The sequence below is a fragment of the Triticum aestivum genome, chromosome 7A (assembly GCF_018294505.1).
Source record: "Triticum aestivum cultivar Chinese Spring chromosome 7A, IWGSC CS RefSeq v2.1, whole genome shotgun sequence".
Classification (NCBI taxonomy): domain Eukaryota; kingdom Viridiplantae; phylum Streptophyta; class Magnoliopsida; order Poales; family Poaceae; genus Triticum; species Triticum aestivum.
The window spans coordinates 691,418,457-691,440,235 of record NC_057812.1 but is presented as its reverse complement, the minus strand read 5'-3'; the positions used below and the strand labels follow the sequence as shown (position 1 = coordinate 691,440,235).

The 21,779-nt window shown below is 42.1% G+C and overlaps 1 protein-coding gene and 1 long non-coding RNA gene across 2 annotated transcripts; one reads left to right on the top strand and one right to left on the bottom strand.

The window, feature by feature from the left end:
* Positions 1-7,313: 7,313 nt before the first annotated feature.
* LOC123155009 (uncharacterized) lies at positions 7,314-18,846 on the bottom strand. Its single transcript, XR_006477155.1, has 3 exons — positions 18,834-18,846; positions 9,827-9,829; positions 7,314-7,533 (listed from the first exon to the last, which is right to left on the bottom strand). It is a non-coding gene; the product is annotated as an uncharacterized lncRNA (long non-coding RNA).
* LOC123155007 (DEAD-box ATP-dependent RNA helicase 15-like) lies at positions 9,560-10,335 on the top strand. Its single transcript, XM_044573590.1, has 3 exons — positions 9,560-9,690; positions 9,849-9,956; positions 10,043-10,335. The coding sequence occupies exons 1-3, from the start codon at positions 9,668-9,670 to the stop codon at positions 10,173-10,175; spliced, it is 264 nt and encodes an 87-aa protein (XP_044429525.1). The 5' UTR covers positions 9,560-9,667; the 3' UTR covers positions 10,176-10,335.
* Positions 18,847-21,779: the final 2,933 nt, after the last annotated feature.

The following is a 21,779-nucleotide window of genomic DNA, read 5'->3' as shown; positions in this document are numbered from 1 at the left end:
TTTTTTTTCCTGGAAACGCCACGAAGCTTTAGATAGATGAGATGGGATTTTCAAAATTATGTTTTAGCGATTGAGAAAAGCCTGAAAACTGTTTTTTTCTAAGAATCGTCTGATTTAATCTACACCGTAATAATTCGGTCCCACCAGATGAACGGCTCGTAAAATCTAATTAACGTAGGAATTTCTAGGAAGTCGGTAATTAGTAGAGGTAGGTATAGATATAGATTATTTACAGGAATAATAGTAATTGTTTTTAAATATTTGGTCATTATATACCCATCATCTGTGTAGCCATCCCAATTTCTAGGTCAAGAAGCAAAACACACTTTTGAATTTAATTATTGTGTAGCTTTTGCAAACTCGTCGACTCAGAAACGTGTGTTTCTAAATTCTCATATTTTATACTCATTTGCATATTCCAACAAAAGGCTTACTCAACCCTTTCATTTTTTTCCTCAGTCATCAACCTTCATTTAGCCTATGCCATAAAGGTGTCCGGTCACCATCGCTTATCAACGTCAACACTTTTTATGGTGCATCTCTGCACATATATTCTTTATAGATAAGTATATATGGTCGTTTTTCCTATGGATTATGCATGATGAGCATATCTTTGAACAACTACTAAGAAAACATTTTATTGGCTCTCGTACTTTTAAATTAGCATCCTAAATAACTATTTTGGAAAAACCATCTTAGCACCTCAAATTCTCTTAAATTAACGTCCTAAATAATTTCCTGTGAATACAAAACACTAAAGATTACCCGCAAAAAAAACACACTAAAGATTTCTTAAAATAATATCACTTAGCCAACCAATCCAGTTTACGCATCCATTTGGCCAAGCTAGTTGGTTGCAACGTGAATGAAAATGGGCCAACGATTGCAGCGAGAGATGCCTCACTGATTAGTAGTATCTTTTGATGGCTCAGTTTTTTACTTTTATTTTTTTACTTTAATTGGGACATGAGCGTCTCCCTTTTATAGGTATTTGACTGTTAGACAATTTATATACATGTCCATGCATGTGTCTGTTGAATTTTTTCCTAGAGTTCAAAGTGATCCCTTTGTATGCGTTTGTATTTCTATGAAATATGGCGGGCTAGTGGTCTGTTTATGATCCTGCTGTTTTTTTAGGAAAAATATCCTGGTGTTATGCATAAGTCTTGATTCTTTTGCTGGTATCCAGATCTTTGTTGGCACGGCTGCACCTCTTTGGTTACCTGGCATGGCCATGCAACATATGTCTACATGGTATTGTTATACGTAACATGATGATAGAACGTAAATTGTTAACACTAAGCGCACATATTTTGGGACTTTGTTGTCCATGCATGATTTATTATAGTTAAAATTTTGTAGTAGGTGCGAATCAACATGTGATTGGGTGGTTAGGGGTGGGGTGCACGTGCGTGCGTTTGTACAGACACGTGTATGTGCGTATATATGAGCGTGTGTGTCTGCACTATGTTCAAAACAATTGTATCCGAGGCATGCTTTATTTCAAAAAAGAATGCGAAGAGAGATACTTCATTAGATAAAAAAGTTCATTGTCGTCACTATAAGTTTGATTTGCATAAGTGCAAATCTACTTGGTAGAGCTATTCTTTTTGTGAAACTGTCTGAATTAAACATGACGCACTAAGCAGTCCGGACTGTATTTGATAGGACGCTTATGTTCGAACTATCTATTTGGTAGAGCTACTATTTTTTTAGAACCCACAGGACACATCAAATAGGAGTCCAGACTATTTTTTTCTTTTCACGTGCTAGGGCGTTTATCTTTGCGTGGGGGGTTAGCTGCCGGACTCTTCTTTTGTTTTTCCGTATTGGACGCTTCCTCTTTTTTACTTTTTTTACTCCATGCTTCCTTTTTACTATATATTGGACACTTTCCTTAGTGGGCTGTAGATCTTTTTTTCTGTTGCAGCACCCATGTAAGCTATGGACTCCCTCTTCCCTGAAACGAAAGACACATTGAACTATACGTGACAGGTCAAACTATTTGTACATAATATTTTTTGTATTACGTTACATCTTTTAAATCTTAGCCATTAGTTTCTAAAATTTACGGTTAAGATAATTTAATATATGTGGACGAATGTAATGGCTTGGTTGCCTCTTGTTTTAAGTATATAAATAGCAAAGTAACCCGTGCATTTGCGCGCCTAGATTCTTGTTTGTTATTAATTTTTTATATTTTGTTTGTTTTCCGTAGTACGGATTTTGGTATTGAAAAATATTGTATGTTATTAGTATTTTAGAATGGCATGTGGAAGAAACATTTTGAATCATGGTAACAGTGTGCTATCATTTAAAGTCACATGTGCAAAAAATATTCAAATATAATGTAAATCTATACCATTAACTTATGAAAAACTACCATCAAGATAGACCAATTTGAATTTCAGCTAGGACATTGTTTCTTGATTAATTAGTATTATTATTTACAGGAATAATAGTAATTGTTTTTAAATATTTGGTCTTTATATACCCATCATCTTTGTAGCCATCCCAATTTCTAGGTCAAGAAGCAAAACACACTTTTGAATTTAATTATTGTGTAGCTTTTGCAAACTCGTCCACTCAGAAACGTGTGTTTCTAAATTCTCATATTTTATACTCATTTGCATATTCCAACAAAAGGCTTACTCAACCCTTTCATTTTTTTCCCTCAGTCATCAACCTTCGTTTAGCCTATGCCATAAGGTGTCCGGTCACCATCGCTTATCAACGTCAACACTTTTTATGGTGCATCTCTGCACATGTATTCTTTATAGATAAGTATATATGGTCGATTTTCCTATGGATCATGCATGATGAGCATATCTTTGAACAACTACTAAGAAAACATTTCATTGGCTCTCGTACTTTTAAATTAGCATCCTAAATAACTATTTTGGAAAAACCAACTTAGCGACTCAAATTCTCTTAATTTAACGTCCTAAATAATTTCCTGTGAATACAAAACACTAAAGATTACCTGTAAAAAACACACTAAAGATTTCTTAAAATAATATCACTTAGCCAACAAATCCAGTTTACGCATGCATTTGGCCAAGATAGTTGGTTGCAACGTGAATGAAAATAGGCCAACGATTGCAGCGAGAGATGCCTCGCTGATTAGTAGTATCTTTTGATGGCTCAGTTTTTTACTTTTATTTTTTTACTTTAATTGGGACATGAGCGTCTCCCTTTTATAGGTATTTGACTGTTAGACAATTTATATGCATGTCCATGCATGTGTCTGTTGAATTTTTCCTAGAGTTCAAAGTGATCCCTTTGTATGCGTTTGTATTTCTATGAAATATGGCGGGCTAGTGGTCTGTTTATGATCCTGCTGTTTTTTTAGGAAAAATATCCTGGTGTTATGAATAAGTCTTGATTCTTTTGCTGGTATCCAGATCTTTGTTGGCACGGCTGCACCTCTTTGGTTACCTGGCATGGCCATGCAACATATGTCTACATGGTATTGTTATACGTAACATGATGATAGAACATAAATTGTTGACAATAAGCGCACATATTTTGGGACTTAGTTGTCCATGCATGATTTATTATAGTTAAAATTCTATAGTAGGTGCGAATCAACATGTGATTGGGTGGTTAGGGGTAGGGTGCACGTGCGTGCGTTTATACAGACACGTGTATGTGCATATGTATGAGCGTGTGTGTCTGCACTATGTTCAAAACAAATATATTCTAGGCATGCTTTATTTTAAAAAAGAATGCGGAGAGAGATACTTCATTAGATAAAAAAGTTCATTGTCGTCACTATAAGTTTGATTTGTAGAAGTGCAAACCTACTTGGTAGAGCTATTCTTTTTGTGAAACCCATGTCTGAATTAAACATGACGCACTAAGCAGTCCGGACTGTATTTGATAGGACGCTTATGTTCGAACTATCTATTTGGTAGAGCTACTATTTTTTTAGAACCCACAGGACACATCAAATAGGAGTCCAGACTGTTTTTTTCTTTTCACGTGCTAGGGCGTTTATCTTTGCGTGGGGGGTTAGCTGCCGGACTCTTCTTTTGTTTTTCCGTATTGGACGCTTCCTCTTTTTTACTTTTTTTAGTCCATGCTTCCTTTTTACTATATATTGGACACTTTCCTTAGTGGGCTATAGATCTTTTTTTCTGTTGCAGCACCCATGTAAGCTATGGACTCCCTCTTCCCTGAAATGAAAGACACATTGAACTATACGTGACAGGTCAAACTATTTGTACATAATATTTTTTGTATTACGTTACATCTTTTAAATCTTAGTCGTTAATTTCTAGAATTTACGGTTAAGATAATTTAATATATGTGGACGAATGTAATGGCTTGTTTGCCTCTTGTTTGAAGTATATAACTAGCGAAGTAACCCGTGCATTTGCGCGGCTAGATTCTTGTTTGTTATTAATTTTTTATATTTTGTTTGTTATCCGTAGTACGGATTTTGGTATTGAAAAATATTGTATGTTATTAGTATTTTGGAATGGCATGTGGAAGAAACATTTTGAATCATGGTAACAGTGTGCTAGCATTTAAAGTCACATGTGCAAAAAATATTAAAATATAATGTAAATCTATACCACTAACTTATGAAAAACTACCATCAAGATAGACCAATTTGAATTTCAGCTAGGACATTGTTTCTTGATTAATTAGTATTATTATTTACAGGAACAATAGTAATTGTTTTTAAATATTTGGTCTTTTAATACCCATCATCTTTGTAGCCATCCCAATTTCTAGGTCAAGAAGCAAAGCACACTTTTGAATTTAATTATTGTGTAGCTTTTGCAAACTCGTGCACTCTGAAACCAGCAGCCTTTACGCCAAGCGACGACCGCCCTTGTCCGAGGACCTTTAGTACCGTACCGAACCAGCAGCCTTCACGCCAAGCGACGACCGCCCTTGTCCCTTTCCTTTTTCCATTCAGCCTACTTCTTAGCTTTGTTCCGTCAGTCTAAGGCAAAGCTTAAGTGGTTTGCCTACCTTACCCACTTGATGAAAGGGAATGAACTCCGTTTCCTTGGCGGCTTTGTGGGTGGATTCAGTCAGAAAAAACTCCTTCCTTTTGAAAAAAGTGACGCTTTGCGTCTTCGCTTCCGAGGGTTAGGGTATAGGCCATTTCGAGCAAGCTTTCGCTTTTTCTCCTGGCTTTCTACAACTTTCGCTTTAGCTTCCAAAGGCGACCCAATGACCTTTCCGGAATTGGAAGTATTCGTCGCCCTACCCTAACAAAGAAGTCACTATAAAACTGCTTGCCCTCCAGAAGTACCAAAGGTGCGCGGAGCTCGGTGAAAATGAATATGTTTGCTACTAAAAGAAGCCTGCCTATTGACTAATATTCGTCTTTAGAATTAAAGTAGCTATGAAGCCCAATCTACTGTCGATTCAAAAGGGGGCATAGTCATATGGGTGGGGTGTTTGTGGGGAGCTGCCTTGGATATGAGGAATTCCTCCAATCTAAAAAAAAGAACAAAGAAAAAGTCTGTGACGAAGATCTTTCTTTTCTATCAATAGATAGGAATGAGTGTTCATTATAGGAGATAGGATCCATCTGCTCTCTCTCTCTCTCTCTATTTTCTTTGATGCAATTTAGAGAGAAAGAGCAGTGCGAATTAGAAAAAAAGAGAATCGGGAGATGATTCCAAAATAGATACATAGACATCTAAAGTAAAGGGATGTATATATTATTCCTATATATATATATATATATCATCTATCTATGAAAAGAGTAATCAGAGTTCGTTTTTAGGTTCCCCGAAGCCCCGAATAGATTGGATCGTTTCTGCTTCTGCCAATGAAATGAAGGCCTCACCCCTTCCGAATGCTTCTCCGATCCTGAAGTTCTCGCGAAGAGAATAAGATGCAGCTCCCCCTCCCTCTGTCTTTTTCTGCTTTGCTAATCTTCCCCTCTAACGCGGGCCGGGCTTAGGCGGGCGCGGGAGGAAGAAAGAAAGTCGAAGAGCGTCTTCTCCTTTGTCCTTTTTTCAGTGCAACACAGGAAAGCACCCTCTTTTTGTAATCCCTGCAGCTTCCCAGAGGCTTGCTTTTTTTATTGAACGCATGTCATAGCTAGGACCCCTCCAAACATGTTTGAGCCTATGTTCACCCGGGGCCAAAAAAGGAGAATTCCGGAATGCCTACCGACTTTCAGATAAGGTGCATATCACTTACCACTAAAGGAAAGGCTCGACGAAGGGGGGATATTAGCTGGGTAAGGAAAACGCTTTTGGAGATTGAGATGTCGATTTGTTTTTCATCGAAAAGGAAGAAGGCCGAGGGGATAGCAGCCTTCCTTCGGGCTTTGCCTGCTGACGTTCTAATAAAGAATTCTGGCTCGGCCCGGGAAAGCGCTGGTAACAACATAAAGAAAGGGGTCCATGTAGCTGCTGCGCCCGCCCACTGAGCAGCAAGTTCGGCATCTACTACATAAGAGAGAATCCACTTCAGATAACCACGTCTCTGCTAGGCAGCGTGTGGAATGGCCGACAGTAGACCAAATGAATATATAATCCAAGCCGAGAGTGGAGTTACGTGAATAGTTGTCTGATGGAAAACAACTTTCATGTTCGGTTCAGAGAGCACTTTTTTCGTTGAGAATAAGTCCTTCCCTTTTGTGTGAATTCCCCAGTGGCGAATTAACAACTTGTGGGGCCCTATCTATTCAATCTCTCGAGCCCCAAGAAAACCCCCCTCTCCCTCGGACTCAATCTCTATTTTGACTCTATATATGTGGGCACCTGTTATCTATGAGGGTTCACCCACCCCGGTGAGAGCATTCCTTTCTATTGCGCCTAAAATCTCTATTTCTGCAAATATGTCACGTGTTTCTATTGTTGCTTCCTATGGGGGTACATTACAACAAATCTTGTTTTTCTGCAGCATTGCTTCTATGATCTTAGGAGCACTGGCTGCCATGGCCCAAACGAAAGTCAAAAGACCTCTAGCTCATAGTTCGATTGGACATGTAGGTTATATTCGTACTGGTTTCTCATGTGGAACCTTAGAAGGAATTCAATCACTACTAATTGGTATATTTATTTATGCATCAATGATGATAGATGCATTCGCCATAGTTCCAGCATTACGGCAAACCCGTGTCAAATATATAGCAGATTTGGGCGCTCTAGACAACACGAATCCTATTTCGGCTATGACCTTCTCCATTACAATGTTCTCATACGCAGGAATACCCCCGTTAGCCGGCTTTTGTAGCAAATTCTATTTGTTGTTCGTCGCTCTGGGTTGTGGGGCTTACTTCCTAGCCTCAGTGAGAGTAGTGACTAGCGTTATAAGTCGTTGGGCGGCCGGAAGGTTGCCATGAGTAAGGTTGGGAGACCGAAGGCAGTTTTCCGTGCACCGGACACGTAGCTTACCGAATCAGTTGCAACACAGATGAGAATGCATGCTACGAAAGACAGGGTCGAGTCTGATACATCAACCGTCGACTCCATATCCTTGTACGAGTCCACAATCACTACACGAGATGAACCTGGGTTTGGTGAATGGAAGTTGGCCTTAGGTGTAATAGGACTCCCAGTTACTGCGCACGATCGTATACTGAGGTGCTCCCTGTCGGTGGTTGGAACGACGTGAGCCGGGCCGTGCCTCGATTCCTTTCAAAAAGATGAAGGGACAGAGGTGACTAATTCCCTATCTCATTTGGGGCGGAAAACGAATCGACATCTCGATGTGATACAGCCCTTTCCATTTTCGTTGGGAAAGAACGGTGAAGTCCATCCGAACCCTCCAATGAAGAAATAAGAGGAGAGCAAAGCCCAATGGCGCGCGAAGCGCATGCGGAAGGGGCACAGAGAAATAAAGAAGTGTGGGGGAGAAGCAGCCGAGTTCATTCCCTTTGCTTCCTGGGCCCAAAGCAGTGTTTTGTTTCCTGGCCAAATCAAGGATTTGGGGCTGATTGCAAAAGATATCTGAATAGAAAGATAGATCCATCCATCTATCCATCTATCTAAAAAAGAATCGATTTCGATTTCATGAAACCTTTGATTCAAAGAACTGTGCTTAGCCCCCCCCCCCCCGCTCATGAAACGGCTCTATTGCAATGGATGGCAGAGGGTCCGTAGTACCCGAAGCACTGGAGTGATCCAGTAGCCGGGAAGGGGCCTAGAAGTGCCTACTACTACACCACACCACACTTGGCCCCATCTGTCGGTTTCAACAGACTAGAAGTGATAGCATCTCAATCATCATCATCATCCATATCAGCGTCCTGTGTAGTCCTCTTCCCAGGCCGGTCACCTTCCAATGCCATTCTTCTACGGCTTCAGTGCCTCACTAGTGAGGCCCTCCCTCACGCACACCACAGATAAGTTTCAGCCCTGGCCGAATTTTTAGCTCGCACCAAATATCCAAGCCTATTTATTGCAGGTAACCCGCGTGCGACCTTCTCAGCTCGATAGACAAGCTTAATTGACCTTCTGAATCTGGATTTTAGAAAACGTTCCTTCTCCCATTTCTACCAGAGTAGTAGATACACTAACCAGCTATTCTCATCTCAATAGATCCTTTGATTTCTCTCAATTATTTGTAAACGGTATGTCAATTGTCCAAGAATAAAGTCATATTCTTGTCAAATATTTTTTGAGTGATACCGAGGAGTGCGAATCTCAACACAACCGACCCCCCCTCCCCCCCAATTCCCTACCGTGAAACCAGCCACCGTTGCCATTCTCTTTACAGTTTAGATCCAACATGCCACTGTTGTTCCACCACCGCCGAATGACGGAGCCACACTGCTGGCGGCCGGCGCGGGTTTCCCCTACTCACAATGTTTGTCCAGGGCATTTGCCTGTCGGTCGCAGCCAAACTCCTCAATGCAAACACAATCATGCTGCTCATCCTAGCCGGTCGAGGCCAGATTCTTTACATCGGGCAAGTCCTCTGCACGCCACCAGCATGAGTTCTCGTGCTTGTCTCGGTGCCAGAGCAGTCAAAAAAAAATCAATCTACTTAGGCAAAACTAACAGGAATGGAGTTGACCGGTTGGCTCTGTCCGTCTTTTCGTGTCACCGCCGTCTTTTCTCGGCGCCTTATTTTTTACGGGAAGGGGCATGCTTTATACACCAAATAATGGTTACATCATTGGCCAAAATTTTCATAAGAAAATAAGGGGGTGCATCCGCCCAAACATATGGGGTATTCGCACGTCCCTATCTTGCCAGCTCATGAGCTCTACTATATCCGTGTCTCTAAAACAATGCTCAATTGTAACCTTCCAAAATTCAAGCCAACTACTACGACAATCATCTACCGCCGGTGCTGGTACCATGGTTGGCACGATGACATTTTCGTCAGGAACGAGCACACCAAGCTTGGAATCGAGATTTGACAACAGGCAAAGACTCATATCGGTGGGTGTATGCGCGTATGTATGAGTACTTGCATCCGTATTTGTGTTAAGAAAAAGGAAAGGAGGAATTTATTGCGCCAAGATTCGCATTGCCACTTGTTGCTACGATTTTTTTTCCTTCTTAGCCCAAACCGGATTAACCCACGTCGTCAAAGAAAACCTCTGAAACCCTAAATTCTCTGTCCCGATTCCTTCCAGCGCCGCTCCCATCCCTCTCTCTGCTCCCCCACGATCCACCCCTCTCCATCCCCAATTAAACGATCCCCTCCTCGTCGAGCCTGGATCTGGCCGTACCCTATGGAGCGACACAATTCATTCAGGTGAGCCTCTATATGGGCGGATCACGCCGCCCTGCCGCTTCTTTCTTTGCAGCCCGCCCCCGCATCTTTTCTATCTCCGCGAGAAGACATCTGACTGCCTGCGTGGATTTCTAGAGTTTCTCACTCGAATTGACACCAGCTTCTTCCTTGGTTGCCAGGATGGGAGAGGCCAAGGAGAACGACGTGTACAAGCAGGAGCTGCTCGACGACGACAAGGCTGTTGACGCCGCCGCCAAGCCGGCCGCCGGGCACGCAGCCGCCAGGAAGTAATTATTCGTTCAACTTCCTTGTTTTTCTTCATCTTCCCTTCACTTTGCTTGTTCTCATTCTGACGGACGGCCTATGCGCTCAGGGGCAACGTCGGCAGCCACAGCTCCGGCTTCACAGACTTCTTTCTCAAGCCCGAGCTGCTCCGGGCCATCCAGGACTGTGGCCTTGAGACCAGGACTAACGCTTGGAGCAGCGTCCCCCCGAAGGCAAGTTAGTTCGATTGGTTAGCATGTAGTACAACGCTTAGCTATCCCCCTTGGCACCCATTAATCGCCACGTATTAGCTTTCAGTGGTTTCAAAAGCATACGAACTAGACCGCTAGGAATAACTAGTACTCCCATATATGTGATCTCTTATATTTCTTTACAGCGGGAGTACAAGGCAACCATTAATTCCACAGCGTCTAACATGCTCCAACTAGAGCTACCCTCATAAGGCACTCTATGTGCTGGTTAATCTGTTGCGAAATTCACTAGAGCATGTTTGGAACCTATCAATGTATGCTAGCAGAGATGCTGATCATGTTCATAATTCCCTTCAAATATTTCAGTTCCTTTTTGATCGACAGGCTACACCCGCAAGGCCGCTTGACTATGAGGAGGACGATAACCAGGCCGTCGACGCTGCCGCCAAGCCTACCTCTCGCCATGTAGCCCAAGAAGTTATTATACATTTCAATATTTTTTTCCTTCTCCCATCCAATTGTTTGGTCCCTTTCTAACGGACGATCTATGCGCGCAGGAGTGGCGTCGGCATCCATAGCTCCGGCTTCAGGGACTTCTTACTCATGCCCGGGCTACTCCGGGCCATCCAGAAATTCAGCCTTGAGCACCCATGGGCAATTGAGTTCGAATGATTAGCATGTATATATGCCCCTTAGCTATTCCCCTCGGAGCCATTAATAGGCACCGCTTCGCTTTCAGGTTTCAACCCACTTGAGCCGAGTGAAATGCATTAAAGTATCACAATTGTGTCGTCATTACTAGCAACTTAACATCACTTTTGTGTTTTCGACAACTTAACATCACTTTTGTGTTTTCGACCCAAAAAACACAATTTTTTAGTTAATTTCACTGAATGCACTGACCACTCTCTGAGTTTGCTGAAACAACGATTATGAAATGTATTTGTAAAAAAGAGTAATGCAAAAAAATAGACAAAAGCTATGCATTGTGTATAGAAAGGCTGCGATCAAAGCAGAACGATACAAATAGTGCGATAAGCAAAAAGGTTGGACTATTTAACATGTCCGGTCCAGGGGCACGCCGCGGAATTGTATGCGAAACAGTATACTGCTCGTGATAGAGACCACCTGGGAGTTTCATAATGCGGCATGGCTTGTCTGCTTCCCCGGTTCTTGTATCGTTTGTGTGGCAATTGTACTGCCGGACAGACCTTCCGAAGAATGGAGTCCTGAAAGTAAGAGAAAATTAAATTAAAAAAAAGAATTCAGCAGCCCCTAGTACGGTATAAGCCGTGTTCTGGGCGTGCCGTGATGGTGCCCCTCCCCCTGTGCCCATGGTATTTCCAGAGTGTAGTTATGTACGCGGAGCACTGGTTTCGCTATTTCGCGAGGGCTGGGGTTGGGGCCGCATTGCTACGCCTGCTCAGAACGTGCCAGGCGGTCTTGTTGTAGGTTACTCCGGGCGCGCTTGACAGTGTCCGGACGTTTGACGGCCGGACTGGAGAACTGCCTTGAGAGGCTGCTTTGTACTTCCACTGCGAGGGCCGCCGTGTGCTCCTTTGTTCGGAGGGAGCATTCGGTGTTTCCATTGACTGTGATTACTCCTCGAGGGCCTGGCATCTTGAGCTTAAGGTATGCGTAGTGTGGTACTGCATTGAACTTTGCAAATGCGGTTCACCCGAGCAGTGCGTGATAGCCACTGCGGAACGGGACTATGTCAAAGATTAACTCCTCGCTTCAGAAATTATCCGGAGATCCGAAGACCACTTCAAGTGTAACGGAGCCTGTACAGTTGGCCTCTACACCTGGTATGACGCTTTTAAAGGTCGTTTTGGTGGGCTTAATCCTCGAGGGATCTATGCCCATTTTCCACACTGTATCCTGGTAAAGCAGGTTTAGGTTGCTGCCGCCGTCCATAAGGACTCTTGTGAGATGAAATCCGTCAATAATTGGGTCTAGAACCAATGCGGCGAACCTGCCATGACGGATGCTAGTGGGGTGGTCCCTTCGATCGAAGGTGATCGGGCAGGAGGACCATGGGTTGAACTTTGGGGCGACTGGCTCCATCGCATATACGTCCCTTAACGCATGCTTCCGCTCCCTCTTGGGGATGTGGGTTGCGTATATCATGTTCACCGTCCGCACTTGTGGGGGGAAAACCCTTCTGTCCACTGTTGTTCGGCGGCCGGGGCTCCTCCTCGTCATCGCTACGCAGCCCCTTGTCTCTATTTTCAGCATTTAACTTGCCGGCCTGCTTGAACACCCAACAATCCCTGTTGGTGTGATTGGATGGCTTTTCGGGGGTGCCATGTATCTGGCACAAGCGGTCGAGTATTCGGTCCAAACTGGACGGGCCCTGAGTATTTCTTTTGAATTGCTTTTTCCGCTGACCGGATTTGTAGCCTCTGAATCCGGCATTGACTGCTGTATCCTCGTTGCTGTCGCTGTTAACGCGGCGCTTTTGCTTGTTCCGACGTGACCTGCCACTTTTGTCCTTGGTGTCCGAATTACCAAGGTTCTTGGTCAAATTATTGCTACAAGCTAGCCAGCTATCTTCTCCTGCGCAAAAGCGGGTCATGAGTGTCGTGAGGGCTGCCATAGATTTTGGCTTTTCCTGTCCAAGGTGCCGGGCGAGCCACTCGTCGCGGATATTATTCTTGAAGGCTGCGAGGGCCTCTGCATCCGGACAGTCGACTATTTGGTTTTTCTTTGTTAGGAACCATGTCCAGAATTGCCTGGCCGATTCCTCTGGCTGCTGAATTATGTGGCTTAGGTCATCGGCGTCCGGTGGTCGCACATAGGTACCCTGGAAATTGTCGAGGAATGCGGCTTCCAGGTCCTCCCAAGAACCGATTGGTTCTGCGGGCAAGCTATTAAGCCAATGCCGGGATGGTCCCTTAAGTTTGAGTGAGAGGTATTTGATGGCGTGTAGATCATCTCCGCGGGCCATGTGGATATGAAGGAGATAATCCTCGATCCATACCGCAGGATCTGTTGTGCCATCATATGATTCGATGTTCACGGGTTTGAAACCCTCAGGGATTTTATGATCCATTACTTCATCTGTGAAGCATAGTGGGTGTGCAAACGAGCTTTGTCTATTGTGTTCGGCCCGGCCGGATTTCTTATATTCAGAGTGACGATCACCGTCACGTGTCGTGGGGCGCCCGCGTGATCCGTAGATCGACCTTGTTTGCCTCGCCTTGTCCTCCAATATGTCTCGTAGGTCTGGCGCGTTTTCCCGTGCCTTAGTATATTTTGAGCGGCGCCGGGGCGCGGCTTGAGTGGAGGGCCGAGAGGCCTCTCTGTCACGGCCACGAGGTGGACGATCGACCGTATCATGTGCTGGTGATGTAGGTTTAGGAGCTTCCTTCTTTAATTGGGGTAGCAACCTGCGCTTTGGGTAGCTCTTGGGGGGGGGTCGAGTTCATACTCTTCGGCCGCGAGGACTTCAGTCCATCTGTCCGCTAGCAAATCTTGATCAGCTCCAAGCTGTTGCTGCTTTTTCTTGAGGCTGCTTGCCGTGGCCATAAGCCTGCGTTTGAAATGCTCTTGTTCGACGGGATCCTCTGGCACGACGAATTCGTCGTCGTCGAGGCTTGCCTCGTCTTCGGGGGGAGGCATATAATTATCATCCTCGACCTCTCTGTCTGCCGCTCTCTCATGAGGGCTGGCTTCTCCATCCTCCTGTATTGAATCTTGCTGGAGGGGGTGTTCTTCGGCGCTACCCGGAGTATTATTATCTCCTGTGCCGGAATCACCGTTTTTGTTTTGGCGGGATTTAGAGCGGCGCCGCTGATGCCGGCGCTTGGGCTGTTTCTTGGAGGGGTCATCCCCCGCGGTTCCATCGCCATCTCCTTCTTTTGGGGTATCCACCATGTATATGTTGTACGACGAGGTGGCCTTCCAGTTCCCTATAGGTGCTGGTTCTTGATCTTCTCCTGCATCGGCGTCCATACCGTCGATGTCTTCGGAGTCGAAGTCGAACACGTCGGTTAAATCATCGACTGTGGCTACGAAGTGGGTAGTGGGTGGGCTTTGAATTTCTTCATCGTCCGTATCCCAACCTTGCTGACCGTAATCCGGCCAGGGCTCTCCTGATAAACAGAGAGACTTTAGTGACTTCAGAATGTCGCCGAAGGGCGAGTGCTGAAAGATGTCTACGGCGGTGAACTCCATGATCGGCGCCCAATCAGATTCGATCGGAAGGGGCGCGGAGGGCTCGGAGTCCGGAGAGGAGTCCGGCCCCTCAGAGTCTCGGGCCTTGCGGAGTGCGGGGCTAGTGTTCGGCTCGATCGCCGTTGGGATCGCAGCCCCCGAGGCGGCGTCCAACCGCTCATCCTCGATCGACGCAGTTGGCTCCGGATTAAGGGTCGGAACCGATGCGTGTGCGGCCTCCAGGGCATTGTTCGGCGGCAGAGCTAGATCATGCCCATCGTGACAGTGCAGCGCGCTCGGCTGTGGCTTGAATCCGTCGAAGATCAAGTCCCCGTGGACGTCAGCCGTGTAGTTTAAACTTCCAAACCTGACCTGATGGCCAGGGGCGTAGCTTTCGATCTGCTCCAGATGGCCAAGTGAATTGGCCCGCAGTGCGAAGCCGCCGAAGACGAAGATCTGTCAGGGAGAAAAGTCTCACCCTGGACTGCATAATTATTGATGATCGTAGGAGCCATCGGGCCTAAAAGCGATGACACAGAGGAACTCTCAATGAAAGCACCAATGTCGGTGTCAAAACCGGCGGATCTCGGGTAGGGGGTCCCGAACTGTGCGTCTAGGCGGATGGTAACAGGAGACAAGGGACACAATGTTTTACCCAGGTTTGGGCCCTCTTGATGGAGCTAAAACCCTACGTCCTGCTTGGTTAATATTGATGATATGGGTAGTACAAGAGTAGATCTACCACGAGATCAAGGAGGCTAAACCCTATAAGCTAGCCTATGATATGATTGTTGTATGTTGTTCTATGGACTAAAACCCTGCACGCCAAGAGAGGGTTAGGGTTACACAAAGTCGATTACAATGGTGGGAGATCTAAATATCCGCATCGCCAAGCTTGCCTTCCACGCCAAGGAAAGTCCCATCCGGACATGGGACGAAGTCTTCAATCTTGTATCTTCATAGTCCAGGAGTCCGACTGATGGTATAGTCCGGCCATCCGGACACCCCCTAATCCAGGAATCCCTCACCTGGCATGGCCATGCAACATAAGTCTACATGGTATTGTTATACGTAACATGATGATAGAACATAAATTGTTGACACTAAGCGCACATATTTTGGCACTTAGTTGTCCATGGATGACTTATTATAATTAAAATTCTGTAGTAGGTGCGAATCAACATGTGATTGGGTGGTTAGGGGTAGGGTGCACGTGCGTGCGTTTATACAGACACGTGTATGTGCGTATATATGAGCGTGTGTGTCTGCACTATGTTCTAAACAATTGTATTCGAGGCATTCTTTATTTTAAAAAAGAATGCGAAGAGAGATACTTCATTAGATAAAAAAGTTCATTGTGGTCACTATAAGTTTGATTTGTAGAAGTGCAAATCTACTTGGTAGAGCTATTCTTTTTGTGAAACCCATGTCTGAATTAAACATGGCGCACTAAGCAGTCCGGACTGTATTTGATAGGACGTTTATGTTCGGACTATCTATTTGGTAGAGCTACTATTTTTTTAGAACCCACAGGACACATCAAGTAGGAGTCCATACTGTTTTTTTCTTCTCACGTGCTAGGGCGCTTATCTTTGCGTGGGGGGTTACCTGCCGGACTCTTCTTTTGTTTTTCCGTATTGGACGCTTCCTCTTTTTTATTTTTTTAGTCCATGCTTCCATTTTACTATATATTGGACACTTTCCTTAGTGGGCTGTAGATCTTTTTTTTCTGTTGCAGCACCCATGTAAGCTATGGACTCCCTCTTCCCTGAAACGAAAGACACACTGCACTATACGTGACAGGTCAAACTATTTGTACATAATATTTTTTGTGTTACGTTACATCTTTTAAATCTTAGCCGTTAATTTTTAAAATTTACCGTTAAGATAATTTAATATATGTGGACGAATGTAAAGGCTTGTTTGCCTCTTGTTTTAAGTATATAACTAGCGAAGTAACCCGTGCATTTGCGCGGCTAGATTCTTGTTTGTTACTAATTTTTTATATTTTGTTTGGGCTCCGTAGTACGGATTTTGGTATTGAAAAATATTGTATGTTATTAGTATTTTGGAATGGCATGTGGAAGAAACATTTTGAATCATGGTAACAGTGTGCTAGCATTTAAAGTCACATGTGCAAAAAATATTAAAATATATTGTAAATCTATACCATTAACTTATGAAAAACTACCATAAAGATAGACCAATTTGAATTTCAGCTAGCACATTGTTTCTTGATTAATTAGTATTACTAGTCGCCAACCCGTGCATTCGCACGGCCTAGTTCATTGTTACAGCATTTTAACCATATTATTAATTAACATATGGCAATCCATTTTGTACAATTACATTTGGACGTGTCATCTATTGAAACCTAAAGACACTGCAGTATAGGGATTCATAGGAGATTGTATTTTCACAAATGAGTAAGTCAGATGTAACCACATGAAATAATAAGATGACAGCAAAATATAATTTGTTCTTAGATAAGTTATCGAAGTTCAATATATGGTTTAAGTAGCCCATATATATATGACAACAGATGTTTGATATTATTGTTTTTCCCATTTCCGCAGTTTGTAAAGTCAACTAATTATTGCTTACTTGGTTACACTAATTCTTATGCATCTAGGCTTGAAACTATTTATATGTTGCTATCTCAATAATTAACATGGTTACCAATAATATTCCACTATGAAAATATTAAATTGTTTTACTTATGGTGTCCTTAATAAATCTTATACTTTTATTAATGATGGAAGTTTGCTACTCTTGTAAACTATCTCAATCTTGGAAACAGAAACAGAAGAAAATTATAACATATACACTTCATATATCCTTCAAATTAATTGAGAGAGGAAAAACAGTTGGTAAATAAAGAAGACGTCGATCTTGGTTTAGTGAGTTATAAAAATCAAGCAATGTTATAACAAATAAGTTTGAATTACACAAAAGAAAGAAACTTATTGATTTTGAATTTGAAAAACGCCGCAACTTCACGCTTTCCTTGAACATGATGGTCCATAATCTTAAATGCATATATTGATTTTTTGTTAGATACGCTGTGACCACATATACGAATATATGTACAATTTAATTTTGGATCATAGATAAGCATAGATGTAATACATCTATGATGGCCTCAGGTGACAAATTTACTTCCTTGTTTAGTTATAGACTACATGGATCTGCTTTGCATTGGCATTAAACAAATGGCCCCAGTTGATTGGTTCGTATTTTTCCTTTTGTGTAAATTCTTCTTGGTTGCTTGGTCACAGGGGATTCTTCAAGGGGGGTTGGCCATTCACGTAAAGAGTTTTGGAGCATTTCATAATAAGTTTGAATAATGTGTCATCATTGGCCTTGTACATCTAATGATAGTCATAGGAATATATTTTTCAAAGACCGGTGCAAATCAGAGAAACTATTCTATTGTTTATTTAGTACAGAGACAACAAATTTATAAATAGTTGGAATTTAATTTCCCAATCTAACATTACATATATATGAACCTGACCTTACTAAGCATGGACCCTCACAAGTCACTAAGTCCTTGGCCACGACAGAGAGCAAGCACAGCCTAGTGCGGGCAGCATCATACATATTTGCGAACTTGCATTAGAAGGGGAGGAGAGAAATTAAGGAGAAATTAGAGAGACATGGATTAGCTGCACATAAGGGTTAGTTGTAATTAAGAACCAATAAGAGCAAGTACTTGTATGGCTTGAATGACCACAACAAATACGGCCCCTCACTTGTGAAGGCTAATGTGTCTTCATATGCATAGCATTGTGGAACATAAAACTACTAACATGTCATTACGTACCTAGAGTTCTACACATGGGTTTTGAGTCTTGACCGACGTACATGGTGTGCGTGTAGTTGTTTATTAATTAACGCTGGTGACTCCAGCTAGCAACCGAATAATGTAGATCGCTGGTTGATTTGTTGTAGAGCAAACCATACATACAGGAAAGAAAATATGGGCAAGATTGTATTAAGAGGAGATGTCTTTACGGAGAAGACAACAGACTGAAAGTGCAGGATGATAACATATCAAAGAAGAGAGCTAGATAGCACGATATATGCTTCACGTGGGGTAAATAATGATCTAAGAAGAGTGCTAGCTAACATGATATATCCTTCACATGTTGTTGAGGACCATCAGATTGATGTGTAATCCGGCAATGTCAGCAGGTACCGGCGATATTACTTGAGACGCTAGTCTCTGACTCCATGAAACCTCTGTTATTTGTAGGAGCCGGATGACAAAGCCTCACAAAATTGCATCAAGTTGGTACTTCCATAATTATACCTGCAAGGGCAATAAAGAAGCAAAATCCAGAACTTAACTATTGAATTCTAACACATGAAGCGATCATCTCAACATGTCGCTGCTGGCTCTTTTGTCTTGTGCAACGACAGCTGTAGGCTCTTGGTTTACACGTCCAGACAAAGGAGGGCCTAGTGCCCGGCAGCACCACAGCGAAATAATACCATTGTGCGAACCCTAGCTCGCGTGCACCGGACATCGGAAGAGAGTAGTTGTGGCTGCTAAATCGGATCTCATGCAATTGCCGTGAGGAAACACATGCTCCAATCTCGATTGAAGAAATGGGGTCATGGCTTTGACAGACAGATTGGTTTACAAAAGGAGTTTTTATTATTTCTCCTTACTTTAAACTGGTCCACGGGAGGATTTTTTAGGACGGAGCTTTCTTTTTACACGGACGTGCGGAGGTAGGATTGTTGCAGGATATAGAGATAGACTATAAGGCAGGTTTACGGAAGGACTTCTTTTTTCTTCTTTGTATGGGAGAATTTTTTTATGGAGACGTGAGGAGTTAGGATTATTGCACTATATAGAGATAGACTATAAGAGGTTAACGTGAGATCAATTGCTTGTATTTACTTCAATGATGTGAAGTTTTTTTTTGCTGGAAACGCCACGAAGCTTTAGATAGATGAGATGGGATTTTCAAAATTATGTTTTAGCGATTGAGAAAAGCCTGAAAACTGTTTTTTTCTAAGAATCGTCTGATTTAATCTACACCGTAATAATTCGGTCCCACTAGATGAACGGCTCGTAAAATCTAATTAACGTAGGAATTTCTAGAAAGTCGGTAATTAGTAGAGGTAGGTATAGATATAGATTATTTACAGGAATAATAGTAATTGTTTTTAAATATTTGGTCTTTATATACCCATCATCTGTGTAGCCATCCCAATTTCTAGGTCAAGAAGCAAAACACACTTTTGAATTTAATTATTGTGTAGCTTTTGCAAACTCGTCCACTCAGAAACGTGTGTTTCTAAATTCTCATATTTTATACTCATTTGCATATTCCAACAAAAGGCTTACTCAACCCTTTCATTTTTTTCCTCAGTCATCAACCTTCATTTAGCCTATGCCATAAAGGTGTCCGGTCACCATCGCTTATCAACGTCAACACTTTTGATGGTGCATCTCTGCACATATATTCTTTATAGATAAGTATATATGGTCGTTTTTCCTATGGATTATGCATGATGAGCATATCTTTGAACAACTACTAAGAAAACATTTTATTGGCTCTCGTACTTCTAAATTAGCATCCTAAATAACTATTTTGGAAAAACCATCTTAGCACCTCAAATTCTCTTAAATTAACGTCCTAAATAATTTCCTGTGAATACAAAACACTAAAGATTACCCGCAAAAAAAACACACTAAAGATTTCTTAAAATAATATCACTTAGCCAACCAATCCAGTTTACGCATCCATTTGGCCAAGCTAGTTGGTTGCAACGTGAATGAAAATGGGCCAACGATTGCAGCGAGAGATGCCTCGCTGATTAGTAGTATCTTTTGATGGCTCAGTTTTTTACTTTTATTTTTTTACTTTAATTGGGACATGAGCGTCTCCCTTTTATAGGTATTTGACTGTTAGACAATTTATATACATGTCCATGCATGTGTCTGTTGAATTTTTTCCTAGAGTTCAAAGTGATCCCTTTGTATGCGTTTGTATTTCTATGAAATATGGCGGGCTAGTGGTCTGTTTATGATCCTGCTGTTTTTTTAGGAAAAATATCCTGGTGTTATGCATAAGTCTTGATTCTTTTGCTGGTATCCAGATCTTGGTTGGCACGGCTGCACCTCTTTGGTTACCTGGCATGGCCATGCAACATATGTCTACATGGTATTGTTATACGTAACATGATGATAGAACATAAATTGTTAACACTAAGCGCACATATTTTGGGACTTTGTTGTCCATGCATGATTTATTATAGTTAAAATTCTGTAGTAGGTGCGAATCAACATGTGATTGGGTGGTTGGGGGTGGGGTGCACGTGCGTGCGTTTATACAGACACGTGTATGTGCGTATATATGAGCGTGTGTGTCTGCACTATTTTCAAAACAATTGTATCCGAGACATGCTTTATTTTAAAAAAGAATGCGAAGAGAGATACTTCATTAGATAAAAAAGTTCATTGTCGTCACTATAAGTTTGATTTGTAAAAGTGCAAATCTACTTGGTAGAGCTATTCTTTTTGTGAAACTGTCTGAATTAAACATGACGCACTAAGCAGTCCGGACTGTATTTGATAGGACGCTTATGTTCGAACTATCTATTTGGTAGAGCTACTATTTTTTTAGAACCCACAGGACACATCAAATAGGAGTTCAGACTGTTTTTTTCTTTTCACGTGCTAGGGCGTTTATCTTTGCGTGGGGGGTTAGCTGCCGGACTCTTCTTTTGTTTTTCCGTATTGGACGCTTCCTCTTTTTTACTTTTTTTACTCCATGCTTCCTTTTTACTATATATTGGACACTTTCCTTAGTGGGCTGTAGATCTTTTTTTCTGTTGCAGCACCCATGTAAGCTATGGACTCCCTCTTCCCTGAAACGAAAGACACATTGAACTATACGTGACAGGTCAAACTATTTGTACATAATATTTTTTGTATTACGTTACATCTTTTAAATCTTAGCCATTAGTTTCTAAAATTTACGGTTAAGATAATTTAATATATGTGGACGAATGTAATGGCTTGGTTGCCTCTTGTTTTAAGTATATAAATAGCAAAGTAACCCGTGCATTTGCGCGCCTAGATTCTTGTTTGTTATTAATTTTTTATATTTTGTTTGTTTTCCGTAGTACGGATTTTGGTATTGAAAAATATTGTATGTTATTAGTATTTTAGAATGGCATGTGGAAGAAACATTTTGAATCATGGTAACAGTTTGCTATCATTTAAAGTCACATGTGCAAAAAATATTCAAATATAATGTAAATCTATACCATTAACTTATGAAAAACTACCATCAAGATAGACCAATTTGAATTTCAGCTAGGACATTGTTTCTTGATTAATTAGTATTATTATTTACAGGAATAATAGTAATTGTTTTTAAATATTTGGTCTTTATATACCCATCATCTTTGTAGCCATCCCAATTTCTAGGTCAAGAAGCAAAACATACTTTT